The following is a 24,193-nucleotide window of genomic DNA, read 5'->3' on the forward strand; positions in this document are numbered from 1 at the left end:
CATCTCTTTTTTTTCTCTTCAATTGATCTCTCTCGTTCATTGTCCCCTTCTCTCTCTCTCTCTCTCTCTCTCTCTCTCTCTCTCTCTCTCTCTCTCTCTCTCTCTCTCTCTCTCTGTGTGTGTCTCTTTTCTTTCTCAGCTTCACCAAAGTACCCTCGACCACTCCCAATCCCATATGCCGACGTTCATCCGGCCCTCCTTTCCATTCGGTTGGCACATTATGCGGCGTTCACGTATGCGCGATGGGATACAGATACGATCGTCCATCGAACGAAGAAACTGCACGGTCTCGGGCGAGCAATTTGAACTTCTACTACATATTACCACGGAAATCATCGGTTGTTTCGCGATGTTCGCCGCAGTATCGGTCGGCACGATCGGCTTAGGACTGTTTTCCATTCAAATACTCGCATTCGATACTCATCTTCAGAATCGAAACTCGCGTCTACTTACGGATGAACGTAACCATAAAACAGGAATGACTAGACATTCTAAACGTAAATAATAATAATCATTGCTTGCTCGATTTCCGAAGCTACGTGCTTTAAAAAAAAATCTGGAAAAGTTTACATTAATATATTTATATTTCGTTAAATAATTCTAAATGTTTAGAAATAAGATTAATTTTGAAAAAAGTACACCCAAAATTAGGTGGATATTGCTGTTATTTTTATCACTCAAATTATAAAGAATTTTTAAACAAAGAATTTTAAAACAAACTAGTAAAAGATATTGCTTTCTTTTATTTGTATTAAAAAGATGATTATTTTGATCCAACAGAAGCATAAAGCGCTTCGCGTCGATTCATTAGATCCACTAATGAGGACTAACCATATTGTGGTAATTACTTCTTACAAGGATCTGAAACATAACAGACTAACACACATTCTCTCTCAGCCACAGTCACTAGACTGAGTGGTGATCGATGGATATCCTCGTCGACATTACCACGGGAAAATTATTGCTCGGCTGCTAATAATTGCTGTAAGCAACGCCTTATACTTGTAATATATGTATATTAATTTTCATAAGCGCTTTCTAAATGTAATTAATTTTAAAAGCAGCAAGTGCATTTGCGTAAATAACTTTCGCTGCAACTGTCAAAGAACAACCTTGTTTCATTGCTTTACGTATCTTTTATTGTAGAGTTTTTAAATATTTTACTTTGACATTAATTTTTTGTAACGCACTGATTTATTAAAACACTGAAAACAAGGATTCAAAAAAGACGAATAAAAAATAGATTCCAATTATGTAAATTTATTAGAAGATTTTGTTACGTAAGTACACGTGATTTTTTTACTTGCCGGAAGTTTAAAATTTGATGGATGGTCGAGTGATCATGCTCCCGAGAATGACACCAAGTGCACCGAGCTGCATCTAAATTGCCTATATGATCAAAATGATTCTATAACGTTTTGCCGCCGCGGCCGCGTTTATGACAGGATCTGTGAAGCTGGCACGATATTTTGTTAATAAAAAAAAAAAAATTAGGGTTCTATAGTGGCACTTTTTAAAATAATATTATATTTATTGCTTTCTTGTACTTTAAAGGAAAGATATCGCGAAGTTAGCACATTTTTTCATATAAGGATTGCAAAACTCTTTTTTATTTTTATAAAAAACTCGAGAACTATGGAAAGTGGCTACTAAAACTCTAATTATTTTTTTTTATATTAATATAATGTTGTGCCAGTTTCACAGATCCTTTTATGGCAGTGGACAAGTAATTTTTCTACGGCCTCCCTCGTGGCATGCTCGTGGCCATCCAATTCCGGCTACGCTTTTTGGTGGAGAGGGAGAAGGGAGCACGGGCCTCGCATTTAACCTTCCTCTTCACTTCGTGAAGTCCAATGTGTTTTCAGTGCATCTCAGTCGATCTTACTACTCCTAAATACTATACATGTAATTATACGTTATTTACTACGAGTCAACAAGGCACCGACATTTCTTAGAATTTGTTAAAATAAATGCACATCTTGTCACAATTCAAAAATTTGTAATTGTTATTGATTATTTATTGTTTATGAATTGCAAACATCTCGGGGATGAGGATGATTTTTCGCTGTGTAACATGCAAAGAACCAATGATAAATTTAGGAGCATTTTTGCATTAGTTGCTGAAGAACCTTCCGCTTTTTCTGATAATACATTTTTGCACTTGGAATTTTCCAAGAGACTCGTGAAGCAGGAAGTCGCACACGAGCTTTTGTTTCCGCGCCGGTCGCCGCCGGTTGAGCACCATCGCCATCGTCGTCGTCGTCGTCGTCGTCGGCGGCGGCGAGCGGCGTACTCGGCGGCATGAGAATTTTCCCACAGTCTCCACCACGTGGGCTCAGCGCGCGGGAAGTACACCCGCTCCCGCGATGTTGCCACACCTCGACCCGACTGAGAGGCACTGTGCATCGCAGCGCGCCTTGTGGACTGGAGGAAGGGAGGGCCAGAGCGAGACGGAAGGTCCCAATTGAAGGGAGGAAGGTAGTACCACGGCGATACGCCGGTGAAGGAAGAGTAAGAGAGGGGGAAGCATTGGAGAACAGAAGAGAAGGGACCGCGATGGAGGAAGAAAGAGACGGCCAGTAGTGGCTGTTGCACGAAAGAGAGGGACAGATTATGTTAGCGTGAGCTTACGAGGGGAACGAGGTGGAAGCGTATAGGGCGTTTTATATAGGAAAGGACACACACATTCGACACGGACGTCCTTTCGCTGCCTCTATACCCTCGCGGGATGCTCATCGTATGACACAAAATTCAACATTCGTGATCTTTTTCTATCTCTTTCGTCGATCGATAGTTAATAATCGGTATTGCGGATGCTCTAAGCATATGATGTTTACGATTGGAACAGCATCACACGCTTCCTATATGAACACTCTTGGACACACAAGTTGGAAATATGATCCGGCGGATATAACGCATCATGATGAGCGACACGACGGAAGAGCGCTTATAGCGCTAAGCGGAAATAAAGGGATATCCTTGCGATGGGAGGGAAGCCTTAGGTATCACGTCAAAATCATAAAGAGCGACTCGATTCCACGGAAACTCCTGCGCTCTTTGTCCTCCGCGAGAAAAGGAAGCGAGCGTTGGCAAACAGTGAAAAATTCATAACTAGTTTTTAGGACACACTTGTATGAACAAGCAGTATCTCGATTTTTTGTTTCTGTAAGATATTTGGATTCAAAAGGACTCATATCGGTAAAACGGAGTCGTAAGGTTCTAATTGGTTAGGGACTTATAAGCAGATAAAAGAGAAATAAGTTGGAGCAGGGTGGCATAGCGGTCAGAGAACTAGCCTGTAGTATCCAGGATCCCGAATTCAAATCTATCTAACGCTCCTCTAAATTTTTCCGTGGCTTACAGCTAATCCTCTTCCTCAAGAATCCTCCGGGGTCTATATTTCCGCTCCTTCCATCTCTCTCTACCCCCTCTCACTCCCTCTCTCTCTCTCTTACGCGGATATTTTAAGGTGAATGAAATCATTTAGACTACCCCGGCGCTGCTAATTGCCGTGATTCTTTGCCAGATTCTCGAAATTCCGGTTCTAGGTTCAACCATCCTAACGTCACGCAGCGTGTCCTTCGGCGACGACTTAGGATCAAAGAAGAAAAGCATAATCTAGCATTCCATCGGAGAATACCCTTGTGCTTTGGAGGGACCAATAATGTGATTTCCCGATTCTTCAGATATTTTCGTGAAATTTATCTGTTAGAATGATGAACGAGCTTTATTAAGAATTAAATAATAACCTTCACTTTTTTTAAAGCGAAAAGTCCATGATATAACGATCACAATTTATGCGTACAGGATATAAATATTGCTACTTTGGAAACAGGATAACCGATAAATAACAAATTAAATATAAAAAAGACAAATGTTCTGAACATTTGCAATGTTTTTAGTTGTCGCAATATTATATTGAGTTTAATATTAAAATTCTTTTTTCACATCTTAGTTACAAAACACAATATTATTCTAATTATCGTGAAGACCGGCAAAATTGTTTTTAAACTCTCGAATCTCACTGCAGCCCTGCGTCGAAGTAACGAAGCAACGGATACACGTACACATCTTCGCAGTATAGTATCATTCCTCTCGACACGCACACTCGTACGTACGCGCGCAACGATCACTCCGATCTGGGGTGAGGCTCAATGGACAATTGCAATTATGGGGGTTCATCCAGGTTGATTTATAAGCAGCGAAGGCTTTCCGTCCTTATCCCGTCGCACCCACGCGCCTCTTTCTCTCTTTCTCTCGCGGGCAACAGATCTTCGTGGCATGGCCCTTTTTTTCACCTTCACGCGAACACTCGCGATGTATCCGCCTCTCTTCCCTCTAGTCGTTTACGCTGCCGTAGCCTTTGCATTATGTTGACCGTGGTGCATGATAGGACTTGCCTTCGGGGGGTTGGCAGATTTCCAGGAAGAGGAGGGTCGCACCTTATGGAAATCAGCTCTCGCGTCATTAGCCATCGGGCACCCCTTCCTCGGTACTCGTGCCCTCACGAAATATACTGCGTTTACGTGAGAAACGCTGAGAATGATACAAGACTTGGCGGGGATAAATTTTAAAGAATGATGAAAGAATGCGAGCATTTTTATTATTAGTATGCTACTGCATATCTCTTATGCTTATTTTTTTGAAAAAGATAAAGATTATATTACTCCAATGATATTGTGTTCTTTTCTTAATAATTTTGTGAAATTTAATATTACAGTATAATTTTGTAGAATTTAATTTTACAATACAATACAATAATATATTACAATACAATTTTTCCTTATAAATATATACTTGTCTATTAAATTATTATAATTAGAATTTATTAGTTTATAATATGATTTTTAGATACATGCAAGATATGTTTATACAAAAATATTGCTAATATGTTTTTATATAGAAGCACAACGGTATTGTAGATTAACGAAATATAAATTGTAATCGCTGCGCTTGTCTGTTAAAAAGGGAGAAACTTGTTTGCGTGGTCGATGAAAAACGGAGGGCTGCGGGGGGGCGCCGACCGATTTCTTGTCGATGTTTCGAGGTTGTCTGAACGGTATCGTTGTAGGGCGAGGGAATAAAACGTAAAAAAGACACGAGTACGAGTGCGGAACGAATGAACGTGTAAATACGCGCGTGGTCGATTCTTAGTTAAAGGAGGTGCATCACTTTTGTTCGCGCCGCTGGTATCGATATTAACGGGAATCGATTCGTCGTGCCGGATGAGTCCCGCGCCATCATCTCGTCCCTGACTGTCTACCCTAATCGTTTGGTCTCGGAGGTCCTCGAAGTAGCCCGAGTGGCTTGAGTTTTTCGGAGCATCGTCCTCGCGCGTTCCCGCTCGCGCACCTTTTCTGTCGAGAGCGTCGTAAAAGCGCGACCGATCGCTGAATCGATCAACTTTGTACGGAATATGAGATTCCGTTGAATGCCGCCGTTTGATGTCCGCCGTTTAATTATGCTCCCTCACTCAAAAACCTGAGAGTCAATATCGCGTGGACGTAAGGAAGGATACGCGAGAAGAACACAGAAACGAAGAAAGAGAGAATAGAAGAGAAAGAGAGAGGAGGGGGAGGGGAAGACCGAGCACGAGCAAACCTCCGGGGGAAATCGAGTCACGAGGAAGGGAATGTGCAAATGCCATCGCGAACGCTGAGCCACCGCAATTTTGTTCTTGTAAAGGAGTCTCCCGGGGAAAAAACCTGCAGGGAGCAAGATATTGTAATTGCGTTATCATGAGAAAAATTTACGATGCGTTACAGGAAAAGATTTTCGTATTATCTCACAACTACTGTCACACATATAGTTTTTTTTTTCTATTCGTATTACAATGATCTGTAATTTATTTTATTGCCTCAGATTACTTATATCATTATATCAATTTCTTTTTTCTTTTTGCGAGTATAATTTTGTTACAATGTTTCTACATAGATTGTTGATTATGTTAATTTTTATTGCATTAACAAAGATGTAGATATATACATATATTGCAGAAGTTCTCATAAACGGATGTAAAAAGATATATCTTTTTTTTTATACGGTAACGCGAGAAGAAAAGAAGCCCTTGTCAGGCTTCTTGGCGGAATCTCGATCGAAATTCCAGCTCGAAACCTTCCGAATGCGACCATGTGTGCGCACCTTGCCAGAAATCGATACCACCTAAAAATTCCTACGATATAATGTCTCTCATCGTTTGATACGATGGTTCCTATCGCTTAAAATTATTTGCCAAATAGATGTCCAAAAAATAATAATGAGAAATTACATTTGGTTATCGTAATTGTTTCCATTACTTTTATTTCTCATGTACACAATAAGTCATATGCAAAACTTAACAATTATTATATACACAAATAGGAATCATTATGAAATAGCAATCGTGAACCTACCGACATATCAACCATCAAAGATCAACTTTTAAAGGCCTACGATTCTGAAACGGTTTCGATGAATCGCTGCGAATCAACGCTTCCTGCTGGATCAATTTACTTTCGCGTCGCTTTAATATTAATGCCACGGGCATCCTTCGCGGGGTTCTAGTATAATAACGTGATGGGCCTCACGGGTACGTGCTGGCCCGCGTTTTTACCATCACTCTGGCCCTAAGTCATGTCGTCATCGCTGCTACATAGCCGCGGGAAGCGTAGTCGGATGTTCTATGAGGCATAAATTATGCGCGCCATTAGATGTTAACTGTGGTCCATGACCAGGTATGTATCACCGGGTAACAGCTGATACCGGTAGATAAGGATGAGTATCGAGAAGAACGCATAAAGGGAACGAAAGAAAAAGACAGGATTGTGTGCTCTTTTTTTTTTTAATATTGGCCGACGTACACATATCCGGATTTCCTTGTGGCGTTTTTGTTCCGCATCTAATCATCCTATATGTAAGGAATATCTAGGCTCGTTTTAATCCAATTTATGTGTACTTATCTTGACGCTATGAATTATCTGAATAGTGTCCAGCTTGTAAGAGACGCACGATTTCGTTGCGACAATGCAGTATCAATTACAGATTAATATAATTATTCGAAACGGTTGATGATAATGAATGACAAGATTAAAATTTTGATGATAATGAATGACAAGATTAAAATTAAAAATTTCTTAAAATGTTTGATGTTATTTTCTCTCTCTCTCTCTCCTGACATAACTGCTGCATTCATGTGTTGTACAGACAAAAATTTAATGCGTGTTTACAATTGTAATAATTTTATGTAATATCTTATTATACTCATAAATGTAAAAAGATAAACTGCTTATACCGCGAAAATATTGCATAAGCAATATCAGTGCGATTAGACATTAGATCGTGTTACAGTTAATAAACGGTAATAAATGAATTATTGATATTAGAAGCGCTCACTATGCCGATATGTGTTTTTGCCAGTAATTGGTGGTGTGTCATATAACGTTTCTCTCTTAGCGAGAGTTGTTCTGCGACGAACAAAACGACATGCAAATCGTCGATATCTCGCAATAATCGACACTTGGTGCAACACGCTGTCGCCGTGATAATTGCCGGGCGGCTCTATTAGTACGGCTCTATCGCTCCGCTTTCTACACGCGGTCTCGTTTCCCTTGATGCCCGTTGCGTGCATAAGGGCCACTCGGAATTATTGATCACCGTTCCCTATCGCCACTTAATTACGGCAGCGTCTTATCTGCTGGTGTGCCGCGCCGCGCTTGTTTGTTTCTTCGCAATCTCATTACCGGAACTTTCGCGACGGGATAAAGATCGAATAGCGTCCTAAGAAAGATACATGACTTTAAGTATGCGAACGTTTACTTTATCTTATTGTTAGTCGATAGTCGATAGTCGAAGCAGATAGCTTAATTAAAAATTAAATCCAATTTATTAGACCAAAGAATGGAAACTTTGAACAGAAAATAATCACGTGATATGTAAGAATTGGAACGTCTAAATTTATTGTAGGGTAAGTTAGGGTATGATGGCCATACGGAAAAGATGGCTAATGGCTATAATTTCTCCAATAATTGCTAACTAATGTGTTCTCGTAATTATTTTCAAAGATAATCAATATTTACTGTAGTTAATAAGCGTATATTATTCGAAATAACAATATTGTGGATGTCAGATCACGTTTTTACTTTTGATTGCCTGCAAAGTTTTTCACGTGTTTATTAGAAATTGCCACAATGTCGAATAAATTACAGTTGTGCTGTCGCAATGAATATTACCCACGTAACACAAGTATGTAAATTGTAATGTGTAATCATATTTTTTATTTCCTTTTCTATTTTTTAAATAAATACTATGGTTATCTTTCTCTCGACAGAGAGTTTTGGGCAAGATAGCCCATGATATTTCGGGGTAAGTGTTTATGTATATATTTTATTTAAAAACGCGAGAATTAAGTTGTGCGCCTAATTTTTAATTTGACATATCATATATGTTTTTTTTTTTAATAATGACAATGAGGTAAATTGATCCTGAACTTGTGTGAACATTTAATATTAAAAATGTTTTTTATTAGTCTATAAATGTGTTAAATACATAAAAAATGTATAGCCAACTGTTCTATAATACTATGGCCATCTTTTCCCTAAAAGTTGTGAAAGATGGCCAATGTTCATGTTTCAATATTTTGATAATAAAAAATTTTTATTAAGTATTTTCTTTTTAATGTCGATAGTTTTACACACTTAAAGTTTCAGTGAAGTAATATACCAAACGCTATTAAAAAATAATAAAAATAAAAGTATGTTTCTTACATTTAAAAAAACTATGGCCATCTTTACCCGAGTTGACCCTAAATCATATGTATGTCAACGACACGTTGATTAAAATTAATTAATGATATTTAACTTTACATTTTTATTCTGTATTTTGCTATGGGTGAACATGTACAATTAATATTGATATTTATAAATATTTATTAAACGTAAGAGTTTGTACAATAGTAAGTAGGCAATAAAAAGTTTCTCAGGTCACGATGAACTGCCGCGAATCCGTTAGCCATCGCGTGTCCAAATGTTTGTTTTGCCCGACAGAATAAGGGCAGAGAGCGACAGATGAATAAAATTTCATGATGTGACTAATCGAACGTCATGCAAGGTCGGTCCGATCGATTCACCACCATGCACCGCGATGACGATCTTTTTCTTCTGAAGTTCAAGAGCTACCGTATGGTCAGCTTGTGATCCATTTTAAAACAGAAATATCAAACTTTCATTCAACGATCGTTAACGGGAGCTGGAAATTATAGCGAATAAAGCAGCATATGCTATCAACGAGCAAGTAAAAAGTGCACGATGATTTCCGAAATTTCTTTTCAATCCGGAAACTTTGCATTCCCTCGTACGGTCGACATCAGCAAAATCTGAAATCATCCGCGTCAACGGAACTGCGCGTTGCACCCGCAGTTGCAAAATCTTTCCTATATAATGACGCGATCTCAGCGGTCGCGTTTCCGCTTCTATTTGCTTACTGTTTCTTCGCGCGATTTGGCCGGAAGAAATCCGTCCCGGCGCATCCGAGTGCCAATTTCACGGTTATCGGAGCTTATCGCTTTATCCTTTCGGCGTGCCAGCTCGCGGCCTATGTTCTTACTAAGTTGGCCTCGACCGCGCGATTCAAGCATAAATTCATAGAAGTGGCAAAACCGACGCCGCCGCGGCGGCGCGTCTCGATTTTTCACGCCGGCGGCGGACGTGTTGCGGTAATGAGTTCCCTTTATAACCGTGCCACGAACATCATGCCGATGCGCCGTAGAACCGAGAACGATTACCGCGCGATCGTGCTTCTTCTTTTCGCCGTCGTCCGATCATCCCGTTAAACGCCGATTAGAAAATATCGTCGCGATTCGCAGTCGCGATTATTAATCGCGCTGCCAATCGTGGTTATGCAAATGCGCTCGAACGACGATCGCGGATCGAGTGTAATAAAACCTAGTCACGACGACCGAGAGTTCCACCACCGGTGCGATCCGATTGCCGATAGTTTATTTAAATAATAACGTCTGAAACGTCGGAATAAGTCAGTATCATTAACAAGACATTTAATTCTTTATATTTTTATTAATTTTGACGTAATTACGCACATTTTATTCGTTGTACAATTTATCTGCTATTTTGTATACGTACTCTCATCATCTCACGTACATTATAGCACATTGATTTTATATTTATTGCGCGAAGTCTTATCCTAAAATTTAATTCCGATGGTGCAATCTCTAATTTACTTTGATAATAAAATAACGTGTTGTGATCTTGTTATTTTTCAGGATTCCGAGGCACTCATTGCGAGGAGAATATCGATGACTGTCCGGGCAATCTGTGTCAAAATGGTGCCACCTGCATGGACCGGGTGAACGAGTATTCCTGCTTGTGTCCACCGGCCTTCACCGGCACGCAGTGTGAACTGGACGTGGACGAGTGCTCGGTACGGCCGTCCTTGTGCCACAACGGGGCCACATGCACGAATTCGCATGGCAGTTACTCGTGTATATGCGTGAACGGCTGGACCGGGCCCGATTGCAGCGTCAACATCGATGATTGTGCAGGAGCGGCTTGCTTCAACGGCGCAACTTGCATCGATCGCGTCGGCAGCTTCTATTGTCAGTGCACATACGGAAAGACCGGTAAGTCGTAGGTTATTCTCCATAAAACGTTGAACGAAAGGTAAACGTACTCTCAAGTTTTTTTGTTTTTTTTTGGGACTTGTGGACGCATTTTGCTATCTTGAAATAATGGAGTACAATACTTTTATTCGCAAAGTAGTTTTTAAAATTACTTATTTTAATATTCGCTAAAACGCATAGACATCTGTAGAAATATTTATTATCGATTTTCTTATTTTGAATTCTTTTCAAGCACCCTGATATATATATATATATATATATATATATGTGTATGTATATCCGGTTATTTCTTTACACTGTAGCCATGTCAATGATATCAGTTTTATTGTAACGATTATTCGTTGCACCAGATATACCTGTATTTGGCAATTCGGATGAATCACTTTATCGACTGTCGTGAGCTCGTGTCGAGAACTATGACGGAAGTCAGAAAGCCTCGGTTCAAGAGGGAGGAAAACCGCGTCTTTGGTTTGGCGAGGCCGCGCGCGGCGCGGATCCGCGGGTGGGCAGGGTGATTAACTCAATATGGTCCGAGTATGGTCGAGAACGAGAACTCCGCGCTGCAACGCGGCGGCGATGCCGCAATGCATCGGCAGGTGCAGGTGCCGCCGCACATATGCGGCCGGTATGATGCGCCGGTACACCGTGTAGAGAACGTAGAACGGGTCCCTCGGAATCTCGAGATTCCGAAGACTCCCGGGGCCCCGGCTTCTCGCCGTGTGCCGACCTTGGCGACTGGAAACGAGTTTCTGTCCTTACTCGTCCTGTCCCGCCGCCCTGCCGCGGGAGTAGTCGATGTAGAAGACGCTTTTCAGATCGATTCCCGCGACGATCGCCAAATACAGGTATATTCCTCTCTCGCGTCGCCAGACACCGTCGCCATTTCGGGAAGCTGAGCGCGCTTATACCGAGCGACTATCTCACTACTCTCTCTCTCCCCCCCCCCTCTCTTTCTCTCTCTTTTACATCGATACGATAACATATTCTTTGATTAGTATGTTCTTAAAAAGAACCGTGTTACATTCTGTATTTTCTAGTTCCTACTTTAAAGAGAGAGAGGGCTTACAATAGTTAACAAACACGCAATGCACAACGCAATATGCAAACACGTAATGGTCGCTTCTTGCCTTGCCTTCAGGCGTGCTTTCAGTTCAGTAAAGATATACTTACAGTTAGTCGCGGGTGTGTTCTTGCATCTGCATGCACTTATTCTGGTTCATATATGAATATCCTGGGGAGAGACTTCGGTACCGTTATCGGAGGGACCTCATAAAGAAAAGTTTGTCTCAACGCACACGCGATCCGTTTCCCAAGGAAAATTATATCCCGCGATCAGCTTTCTCACTTTTATGTTGTCCTCCTTAGTTTACGATGCTGGGAATTTCCTCGATTAGTTTTATAATAATTCGTACGACTGTACAATTTACAATTGATTGGAAGAAGTGGAAAAATAGATTATTTTTATATCGATGAGTAAGATTTGTAAGAAAATTTGTAATACTTTGCAAAATAGATTGCGTACACTTTTTATGCGGCCCATTTATTTATTTTTGATATACCGCAAGCTTAAAGAAACTTCAATCAAAAGTATTTGTCAGCGGGGCAAAAAGGAAATGTTTTTATTTTTACTAAAAATGACACGACGAATTAAATTTTGAATTGAAAACTTCTATGTAATGAAAAATATAATAGATAAAATAAATATGAAGAGTTTCTAAAGAGGAACATTATTTCCATAGGGCTGCTTTGTCATCTTGATGATGCCTGTACGTCGAATCCGTGTCACGAGGGCGCGATCTGTGACACCAGCCCTATCAACGGGTCCTTCACCTGCTCCTGCGCTACTGGATACAAAGGACTGGATTGCTCCGAAGACATTGACGAGTGCACACAAGGTTTGATTTTTTTTTTTTTTCATTGCTTCTCATAACAATTTTTTCCAATTTTTACATATCTTTATATTTTATGATTCAAAATTCTACTTATACATTTAGTTTTCTTGCTAAATGTCGAGATAAATTTTAAATCGAACAAAATTGCAAATTATGTCGAATGATACTTTCATGATGAAAAGCGGACGAAATTCTGAATTGTTTGAGTTGCAAATTGTGCCGATTATGCTGGGATAAATTCGGCGAAAATAAGTCGGCCAATCGATTGCTGAATTATATCGACCGATAAATGCTGCGGTTACTTTCGGAAATTGCTTCTAAATCGATCCGCATTCGATTTATTCATTTCGGCCAACTATTAATCCGCGTTTCGAAAGTAATCTCCGTTTAAATCGAAAGTAATGAGCGTCTCGGTGGTCGGCATAGTTATTAATGACGGGCTCGATTCAAGAACGCAGAAATGCTGGTCAACGACGCGTTTGCGCACGATCCGGCAACTAACGTCGTGAGGATAACTATCAGATAGATGTTATCGCGCTGCGAGACAAGTTCGCATTAAAGTCTCTTGGAAAGTAATAAATTGCTTCTGCGACGTTCAAATGATGGTTGAAGAAAATTCGCGGATCATCGAAGCGGCGAATCGACGGTTTTATCTTTGCGTGCGTCATGTATCCGGTTCAACAAAAGTAGGTACATTTATCGGAAGCGATGAAAATTCTCGCTTGAAATAAAATTTACATGTTTTTAAATTGCGCGAAATCCCCTGACACGAGTTTCAAATAGACGCCAGTTTAATTAAATTTATGGTTTAAAGAATGAAACGTGTAGTTTACAAAAATAATTCTCGAAAGCTGATAGTATATATTATACACAGAGAGAAAGATTTATTTAGTTTCAATAAATAGTTTTGTTTGACTATTCCAAAGCATATATTTTCTTTAGTTTTAATAAATTTTAAACAGATAGAATTTCTTTAGATTTAATAAAATGTATTAGAAACAAAGAAATATATGCTTCGGAATAGTCGAACAAAACGGTTTATTAAATTTAAAGAAATTTTTCTCTCCGTGTATGTGTTACAACTTCTTTCAATCTGCTTCAATTTGCGGCACCTTTTTCACGCGCAAATTTAACTTATTATCGCGATTTAAAAAATCTCAATAAGTCGTTGACGAGATTGACCGATTGGTCTCGCCGTTCGAAAAGGTCATCGAGCTCCGTGATATTTCCTTCTGATCACGTATATTCGTACGTTCGTGTGTCTATCTCGTACAGTTTGTGTGTGTTAACATCGCTGCACCAGCGTGGGCAGTATGATAATTGCCGGTCAATGGAGGACACGCGAGCAAGTCTTTCTCTTTCTTTCGTAAGAAAAACGAGAGATAATAGTTGGCTTATTGCCATCTTTTGTTGGCGTCGTTAATAGCTCGCTAACTAAAAGCAGATGCCGAATTTCACGTTGCCCCGCTATGAGCTTCGTAATCACGACAAGCGGTCATGTTTTAACTGTTGTCCACTACTTATCAAACTCATAAATAAACCGACAAGGAGCGAATTTCGGTGGAAGAGATTATTATACTCTATTGTTCTCAGAAATCATCAGAAGCGTGCGCTTAGATGTGTACCTTATTTCTAACAATAACTTAACGATATTAAACTTCCATTAATAAAATACGAATATATAAAAAAAGATATTTTTAATCTAACATTGAATATATTATTTTACACAATTAAAATGTACTACAGAAATAAAAAAAATTTTTATACGCGTGGGGAAAAAATGATGAGGTGACATAGAGAAAGATATTTTTTTAATTGGTAGATAATATTTAAATGTAGTGTCCAGATATAATTAAATTTCGGCAAGTATAAACTTTTTATTTAAGAAATTATATTTAATAATGTCTTTATTAACGATGTTATATCGCTTTGGCATAGTAAATAGATACGTTATTAGTCGGAAGTTAAAGGTGAAAGAAATGAGATGCGTTGAAATCGATATCGCGCGAAAGATTTTTTCAAATAAGATAACGGCAAGATTCGCTCGCGGCGAGACTCGGGTATAGTAATCGCTGGATTAATGTGCGCGATCCGAGTGTACGGAGGCCCCCACGGTCCGTGCAAATTGAAAACCTACACGGGGCAGATTGGCGTATGGCGAATCGATCGATTACGATCGATTAATTCGGCGCCGGATCCGCGTGTTATTTATTGTGCCGGATTCTCGTTCTCATCACGCCGTTCCGTCGACGTTCCCGTCATCAGGCTCTGTGATCGATCTATCACCGGTCGGGAAGCTTTAATCGGCACATGTTATGGGGTCGTTCGTACCAGTGCGATATAATAATAAAATGAACTTTTATTGAAGGTACTACATGTTTTAAAACAAATTTTTCGAGCCATCAAAATTTCGTACAATTACATACAATTATTATGAAATATATTTTTTAATTATTATTTAATGACATAATTTCTTAAATTTAATTTTAATTTAAAAACATATATGTATATGTACATACGTTGTTGTAAATTCCATATGGATTAGGCCTGGTCTACAATAGCTGGAGTAAGCATGGAGTAAGAAGTAAGACTAGGCGTAAAAGGGTTAATCCAGTGTAAGAAAGCTGGCATAAGGGAGTAAGCGAAATAAACTATTTTCATTTTATCTTATTCCTACTCCTGCTTTTCTTAACGCTCGGTCAATCACAGCGCAGAAGGAAATTACCTTACTCTTACTTCTTACTCCATGCTTACTCCAGCTATTGTAGACCAGGCCTAAAACTTAAAAATTTAATTATTAATTTTAATTGAATAGGTGTTACTAATAATGAATTATTTTTGTGTGAGAATTATAATACTTAAAGATTTTATTATACCTTTCAAAATTTTAAAATTTGTAAAAATGAAAAAAATTCTTTGTAAGATATGGTAATCATGTCGAAAACAGAGGACCACAATTTTAGAGCGCTAATCTTTAATCTGGATCTCGAGAGATGCCAATTTATCGCTTACCCTCGAGGTGACACATCGATTCGACTACACACATAGTGTCGCGCGTAAACGTTTCACAGGGGGACAGCGATTTTTAATACCATACCACTGATGTACCTAATTTTCTCTCCCTTTCTCAATCTTTACCTCCAGGCAAACTTATCCTTTCGGAGTCGTTCCTCTTTCCTCGGCACCGTAGAAACTGTGATATGCGACCTATGATTGCTAGGTCCCGTGTGATGTATCGCGAGGGAATCCCGCTGCCAAGACGACAACGAATTATTAATAATTCTGTGGAAATAATTAATGGTCATGCAAGAATTTATCGAGATTTCTTTGCAGCAGACATCTTGAATAAATTGTTTGTTTATTGAACGTATGCAATATTTTGTTATTAGAAGTATAATTATTGATAACAATATCCTAATAAATACGTAAATTTTTATTATAAATGTAACAAAAATCCTCAGAGATTTAAATCTAAAAAACCTCAATGCAAATAAGTCAAATAAATATTAAGGCAATAGTAATAATGTAATCAATTGATATGTAATACTTTCTGCAATAAAAAAAAATATCTTTATTATATATATACATACATCATCGGATGTGTAATGTAAATAAATCTGTCAGGTGTTAAGATTACGATGAGCAGCATATTGCGAGCTCAAAAGTGGAGATTAAGCAACCATTTGGCAACGTGAGTATACATTGGTAATGAGTTTGAAATTAACCCAGTGAAGACAGGCAGTAGTAGCGAGTTAATTAATAGTCCGATCAAGATTCGAGCACGGCATGGGGCCACACACCTCGCTGATTTCCTTGATACACGCATTCTTGCACGAGTCTTATCGATATTATTTGTGAAGATTTGATTCGGTTTGTACATAATATATAATCGAGATTCTGTCCGCTTTGAACATTATCTAAGAAATAGGAACAAAATTTTGTACGTACGTACACGGGAATATAACATCGAAAAGTAGAGAAAGTTTAAATTTACTAACAAATTCTAAAAGAACAAAAATAATATTCAATTTTATATGTGAATAATATTAAAACATAAAACGTTCCTTGAGAAAGTCAATTTTTTTCACTGATTCAATTCGCGAGACTGCGGGAAGCAAAATATAGAGCTTACATTCGCGGGCATATATGTCGCACGAATAATTGAGAGATTACGATTAAACGAATGCATTACGGACTGTCGTGAAAGCCGCGATCGTAGATTGGCTGACGACTGGGAATGCGAGCTCGTTTAAAAGGTAGACGGAGGACACGGAGGAGCACCTGGCAACGACTTCGAGTAGAAATCACCTTCGTTCCCGGCACCATAATAAATACGCAACACCGCCCGTAGCGGAGCACGGCGGTTAATACGTTTCGCTACGGACAAAGACACTTCATTAATAATCGAAAGCGCGTCTTTTGTGTCCACGGGCTTTCTTCCTCGACGCACTCGCCCCACCAGCTCTCGTTGCGCGCGGTACTGTAGATTTCTTCCTCGCATTAGTAGCCGTTCGTTAATCAACCGTCATGGAATTAATTGGATTTCGGTGGTGAGCGTTAACAATTGACTTGGTTCGCCTCACGCTGATTGCCACACACTTCGAAAGCGTCTTGTACGATAATCGTCGTCCATGATAATTATCTCGTAAAAACAATTCGATCTAAAATAGCACTGTAATTTATCTAAAACTCTAATTTACATTTCAACACATTATTTTATGTATATTTACTCTTTCACACGTCTGTGCTTTCAGATTGTTGGTGCATGTATGTTTATTTTCTTAAATATATGCCAATGTTATGTAATCTTTTCAAAGAATTATACAAGGTGTTCGGAAAGGTCGGGGTCGAATAGGTTGAGTAGACAAAAAAATTCATTTAAATTTATGTCTGAAAATGTTTTATTGAAAAGTGATAAATAATCAAAGATTTTAATTAATTAATATAATAGTTACAATAAATATTCGAAAATTCTTTTGTAAGAATGTAGTCCTATTTGTTAAACTAATGACTGACGAACTCTCGAGTACTCCTCGAATAATTATTATAAATATTATAACAATTAATAAAAATTTTTGAACATTTGTTATATCTTTTCAATAAAGTATTTTGGATATGAGTTTGTACGAAGTAATATGAACTTTTTTTTGCCTACTCGGCCTTATTAACTTATTATATAAATTTGGCCTTTCCGGACACTCCGTATACATATTTGCGACACAGAGTGTGCAATTTATAAAAATAAATATTAAAAAAGCGTTGTATCGCGTGTATGAATGTTATTTATCATCCGCTATGAATTATTCTCGTAGCTGATGGCGTTCGTTCATTGGTCGGACTATGCTTGAAATATACCCAGGTGCTTCGTTTCGACCGTTAGGCGTTTTTTGTACGTCTACCGGGCGATGAATTAGAGGATCCGCGTTTTTCTGCGTTCGTCCGCGTTCTCTCCGTCCGCCCGACGCGGCGACGGTGGACGGCATCGCGTTCCACGTTTTGCACGGGGCATCGTAATTAGGAATACATTACTCAAAGATGGTCCCCTTTCCCCGAGGACGATCACTTCTCCCGCGCAGCTCTCTCTCCCTCTCTCATTCTCTCAAAGGAGACCTTCGGCTGCCTTTGGCTTCGGGGGCGTACGATTACTCACTTCTATGCGAAGGACGCGATTTGAGAAATTATCGGTAAATTATCGTACGGCCACGTACATGACTCTCTGTCACGTCCGTGCCGTGCGTGATGATGAAGGGCGAACTACTACCCCTTGGCCATATTGTCAAGATTCTTCCATACACGAGTTTTCGCTCGTCAACCATGTAATTAAACGGCGTCATCGTTCTTATCGATTTATTGCTGTCGCTCTCGATTCTTCAAAAAATCATAACTTTGAAAATATTTATTAGGAAAACAGGAAAAATTATTTTCTGTACAGCATCGATCTCTATATATTATAATACATTGCTTTATCTTACAGATTTCGATACTTTTAGTCATTAAAATACATACGAAATCGATTCAAATAAAATCCGTATAAATGTAATTAATATTCATAAAAATATGAATTTATTCTTCAATAATAATTATAAGTAGATTCTATACGTACACATTTTAAAACGGATGATTCAATTAACGTTTTGACGCACCATCGTGCATTTTTCAACCATTTGGAGCCGAGAAGCGTCAGCAATTTACCAAACTCAAATGTAGTTTTCGCCGCATTCTTTGTACACCGCGCATTAATATCGTCGGTGATTAGCCCGGACTTCGGACCCACCTCATCTCATTTATCCCCCTTTTTTCTCCTCCTGGCCGTTTGATACCACAAGTCATTAAACCCTGTAGATCGGCCTGTCTCTTCTCTTACCCCTCCGCATCTCATCCGTCTCTTCCTCTGACGATTGCCCTGGGCACTCGAAGATTCTGAACGTTGATAAAACGACAGGACTCCTTGCTCCGAATGGCCGGTAAGAAATCCTCAAGGATTAGTTTATTAATGGCCACCGGGCGTAATTATCGGCTGCTCGGCATCAAGGTGAATATTTCGATGATCGTTCCGCCCAGTGGCTCCGGCTGTTCTCGCACGATCGCAATCTACATGGTTCCCTTTTTTTTCAAGCCGCGGCACGTTCACTTATCGTCTGCCCTCCGATGCCCGCGGTTGTACTTAGAATAATAACTTAAACGGCACCCGAATATTTGTGACTCGTGACGAGGCCGAGAAAAAGATCTCCGAATGATCTCCGCGTTTGCTCTGAAATCAAAATAATGATCGAAAATAATAAATCGTAGAAATTCAATCTCATGATACTTGTCTCCTTTCTTCGCGTTTTAATTATCTCAATTTTCAGAGCAGGATCTGAAATCGATTCGGCAAACGGCCAGCTATTTAATCGGTAGATTTATTAAGTCGACTCAATAAAGCGATTTCAATGTAATAACTATCTCATCCTTTTATCGTTCTGTGGAACGATATTTTAATTGATTTTTAGACAAAAATTTTTTAGACTGAATTTTTGTTTTCATATGCTCTATTGTAAGGAAACTATCTTTCCCAGAGTTATTTTATTTGTTTTATTATATATTTATATATATTTCTAAATTGTCAGGCCTACATAACTTATTTTGCTGAATAATATTTTGTTCCATCCCGATCAGTATGTTTCATTATTTATAATTCATGAAGTCATCACCGCCACCTGCCTGCCTTTTCTGTTTCTACCGGTTTATAAATATTTACGTCAATTACCGAAAATTTCAGGCATCACTCCTTTTGAAGACAGATCGAGAAAGAATCCGGCTTGGCAAACGTACAACACGCGGACAGGAATGCCTGACCATATGAAGTTAGCTGCGTTCCCGGATTTCTATAATGCATGTAACGTATTCTATATAGAAATCGGAACGTACCTAACTTCATATGGCTAGGCATTCCTGTCCGCATGTGTACGAATATAATATCCTCGCTTGTTTTTATGTCGTGCATTATTTAGAAGCTACGTTTTCTTTCACACCTTTTCTCTTTTGAACAATAGATGACTCCGAATCAATTATCTCTTTTGTTTATGATGTAGATGCAATAATAGTGGCACAATGACTGTGTAAATGTGCAAATGTAAATATGGTAATGCGTATCGAAACCTTCCTTCACGGTTATTCTTTATTTTTTTTTTCCTTTTTTTTTATTCTTTTCTTTTGTACCGACATTAAGCGGCTCCTGCCCAGAAACTATGAACGTGCGTTACTACCTATTAGCTAAACAAAGGCCCATTGTTACATTGAAATTTGGCCAATACTACCTGAAGAAATCCTTGGCTAGCGATATACGTACATGAACCGTATCAAAAGTCTTGTTTGTACTTTTTCGACGAAAGTAAATTGCTATATTAAAATTTTTAACGTTGATCATTAACAACCATTTTAATTGTCTTCCCAAAAATTATTTTATTCTACACTTTCTCTTTTTTGTATTACAAAAAAATAGTAAAACAGACATCTTGAAGTTTTTGTGAAGAATCCGTAATTACGGGGAACTTTCACATTCGGTAATTATAACTACCTATATATGTACACATAAATTCGTGACTTTTTAACTCTCTTGTGCGATCTATCTCTTATATATCGGCTACTTAATAGTTACGTGCAGCGTATCATTAAAAAATGTGAAGCACGGAAGATTAAAATAATCTCGATGTAACCGAAGCTGCAGTTTACAATGCAAAAAGCGCAAATCACGAGAGCGGCGATTCGGCGACCGATGATGTGGTTGACGCGCGACGACAGCGCGCCGAGTATAATGAGATTTTGCCGGAAGTCGCGTCGAGGGAGGAGTGAGCGAGAAGGCTGGAGTGTGAGCCCCCAAGTCGTCCGGCGTTGTCCGTCCACCACAGAAGCGCAGTTTTCTTGGGGAGGTGGCGGGGGGGGGGGGGGTGAAGGGAGGGCGCCCCTGCAGCGCGGGGTCCCCCGTGAACGAATCTAATTAAACGCTAAATTGTTATTTTAAGTTTAATAACAACTATAATGATCTCGCGCCCGAGCCGGGGCTCTGTTATTATCTAGATTGCATATTTTCTGGTAGATTAAGTTCCTTAAGCGAAGGGAGCGACTTTGTGCTCCCGGCGAGAGAGCAAGAAGCCTCCTCGGATGAGCCCTGATGCAACCGCGAGCGCGGTGAATCTTACCCGGTGGCGGTGCAACATCACTCGCAAACTGCACCACGCGGCGGCGTATGCAACCGAACCAATTATGCCGCGTTGTTGTCTTGGAGAATCTGTGTGGAAAGTACGTACATAAATTGCGTAAGATCGAAACGTAACCGGGAATCTGAAGAATTCTATATCGATTGTCCAGAAAGCAGCGTAAAAATAATGATGGTATGGGAATGAGAGCGATGTGTGAAAACACTGCAACTAATGAAGATATTATATAATCCCTTTTTGAAATCAAAAATCTTATATATTTTTTAAATTTATAAAGTAAACTTAAAATTATCCACGCACTGTTATATTCGTACGAAACGTTTGAATGGCAAAAGTTTGAGTCGTTTCAACGGCGATTAGCGAGGTAACGTTCGCAGATGTTACGGTCATCGCTGCTTTCGAGCGGCTTTGCATACGGACGATAGCTTTTTAACGCTAATTCTGTAGCTCGCGCGAGTACGGTAACGTGACATTCTCGGAGAGCAATTTGTCATCTCTCCTACTGTCATGTCACCCGATCGCGAACACGGTGCAGCAATGCGTTTCTTACTGTCGCGAGTAAGTGTACGTGCGTTTCTTTTTCGCGTCGCGCCATTTTTCTCCTTCGTCGCCCTCGTCCGTTACGCGACGGCAATTACACCGCGGGGTCGGAAAAACCGTTGGCGAAATACACGAGCGTGGTATGCGACCGAGGCAAAAGCAAACGCCTCTTTACAAACTCGTGCGTACCTGCGGCTGTACTGATGATGAGAAAAGCCGGTATCTGTCACGATGCTTGCAGCCAATCGCGCACGTTGCTTTGAACCGCGATGAAATTATTTAGAAAAACATAATATTTAAATGCTTTGCCGTCTTTATACAAGATCGATAGATACACATTTCGTACATATATTTGCATATATTTATCTATATATATATCGCTCTGTATATACATCTACTTGTTTTGTCTCTATTTTAAACTCTTATATTTAAACATCAATGTCTAAAACATTAATGTTATATAATATGTAATTTATATGTAATGGTATACGATATAGTATATTATTACTAATTTTTGTAGCATTGTCAATAATTTTAATAAAAAATGATTCGAATAACATATAACATAGGAAATAGAGTCAATTCGATGTAGCCAGCACAAATTCCGTTGCGTTGAAAAGAAAAAGTTGTACAAAGAGAGAACGTTTGTAATGAAGCTCTCATTTGGCAAGACACGCCGGGTAGGCAACTGCGCCCGTAGCAATTATCTCGCTGCAATTAGAGAGGGTTACGTATCTCCGAGAAGAGAGAAGCTTCCGCGGGCAAAACGCGATCTCCTTTAAACGAACTGTCGTCGTCAGTGCTTCAAGAATGTTCTCTGCCAGCATGCGCCTTCTTATGGTCGAGTTAGCCGGGTATAGGAAGTGTTCCCCTCTCCCTTTTCCCCGCTCTAATGGCGGCATCTAAAAAGTGCCGGCGAGTTTGCCAATTAAGGAGCACTATCTGCGGCATACGTTCGCTCGTATGGCTGGTCCAGCGGTATAAACGCGCGCTACATCGAGTCGTAAAACCGTATTCAGTTATTAATTATTATGCGAGCCGTGTGCGCCTCTTTACCACGGTTTAAATCATCAGCAAGAACGATCGGCACGAAAAGTCGCCACGGCGCTTTACGGCATGTGTCACCTATCCCTTTTCTCGGCCTTACCGCAAAAGAACAGGAAGAAGTTTCACTCGAAATGGTATCGCGTAGGTTCCAATACGTTCCAATACCGAAACCGGATGAACTTTCACCGAGGAATCCCGCAGAGATACGACGGCGGAGCCCTCCCTTTAGAATTTCGTGGCGTCAATTATCCGCCATGTAGGAGTAGATCGGAATGTGTCGCGCAGAGATCTGCTTTGTATTGAGCGTCAAATTACTCGGTGCTGAATGACTGCGTGAAATTCTTGCGCGTATTAAATTTTTATTTTATCTTATATAATTTGCAATCTGAAATTTTACCACAAAACCCATTTTTCAAATAGACTTATTTAATTAATTTATTCTTTAAATACAATAAATTTTTGTAAAAATCTACTTGTATTTTAATCTTCTTGAGATATTTTGATTACCTTTGAAAGTAACGACATTTGTCTTTTCTCGTTTATTGCAGGCTCTCCTTGCGAGCACGACGGTATCTGCGTGAACACGCCCGGATCTTTCGCGTGCAATTGCACGCAAGGATTCACGGGTCCACGATGCGAGACGAATGTGAACGAGTGCGAGTCGCATCCATGTCAGAACGACGGTTCCTGTCTGGACGATCCTGGGACCTTTCGATGCGTCTGCATGCCTGGTAAGTACGTCGCTCTCTATAATTCATCTCACGGTACTTGCGGATGATTACGTGTCCCTTTGACGTCGCGCGTCCCGCACTTCTCTCTCTCTCTCAAGAGAAAGAGAGAGAGAAAGGGAGAGCAGAACGATGCATCTCTTCGCACGTCCTAAAAGGGACACCGCGTATAATTCCCTTTACTTCCTCGCGTGACCGTGAACGCGTCACGTTTGAAAACACACTTTGGTCGCTTTCACGATAGCAATTTCTTTTCAAATTGTGCCTGTTTGTACTCTTCGCGCAACTAACTTTCATATGTATCGGCCACTACGTTGCACATATTTCCGTATGCTTTTTGATCGTTTCATACAAGGTTCGTCGTGAAAGTTGCAATTATCTTTGGAAGTCGTCCCAGGTTCCCTTGTACGTGGATGGATTATTTATTTTCGCGGTACTCTCGAAACGACGATGCGTTTTTATGTTTTCGTGTGAGACGTTTTTTGTAAAAGTAAAGTGGTTCCTTCCGTTGGAAAGTTTATGTCTCCTTATGGTAATGCATTATTGTCTTAACGAAGAAGAAAAGAAAAAGAGAGAGAGAGAGAGAGAGAGAGCCCAAAATAAAATCAATTTCAAATTATTAAAAAATGTTGCAATATACTAATAGTAACAGAAAAAATGTGTAGTGAAAAAGTTTTTTAT

General features: G+C 39.5%; 1 protein-coding gene across 1 annotated transcript in view; it reads left to right on the forward strand.

Annotated features, from left to right (window-relative positions):
* LOC105835647 (neurogenic locus Notch protein) overlaps window positions 1-24,193 on the forward strand; it is a 131,828-nt gene that overhangs the window by 37,061 nt on the left and 70,574 nt on the right. Inside the window, exons 3-5 of the mRNA XM_028194271.2 lie at window positions 10,253-10,609; window positions 12,349-12,504; window positions 23,333-23,515. Coding sequence (XP_028050072.1) covers window positions 10,253-10,609; window positions 12,349-12,504; window positions 23,333-23,515 — 696 coding nt within the window. The remainder of the gene's footprint in view (window positions 1-10,252; window positions 10,610-12,348; window positions 12,505-23,332; window positions 23,516-24,193) is intronic.

This window comes from Monomorium pharaonis, chromosome 3 (genome assembly GCF_013373865.1).
Source record: "Monomorium pharaonis isolate MP-MQ-018 chromosome 3, ASM1337386v2, whole genome shotgun sequence".
In the NCBI taxonomy this organism is placed as follows: Eukaryota; Metazoa; Arthropoda; class Insecta; order Hymenoptera; family Formicidae; genus Monomorium; species Monomorium pharaonis.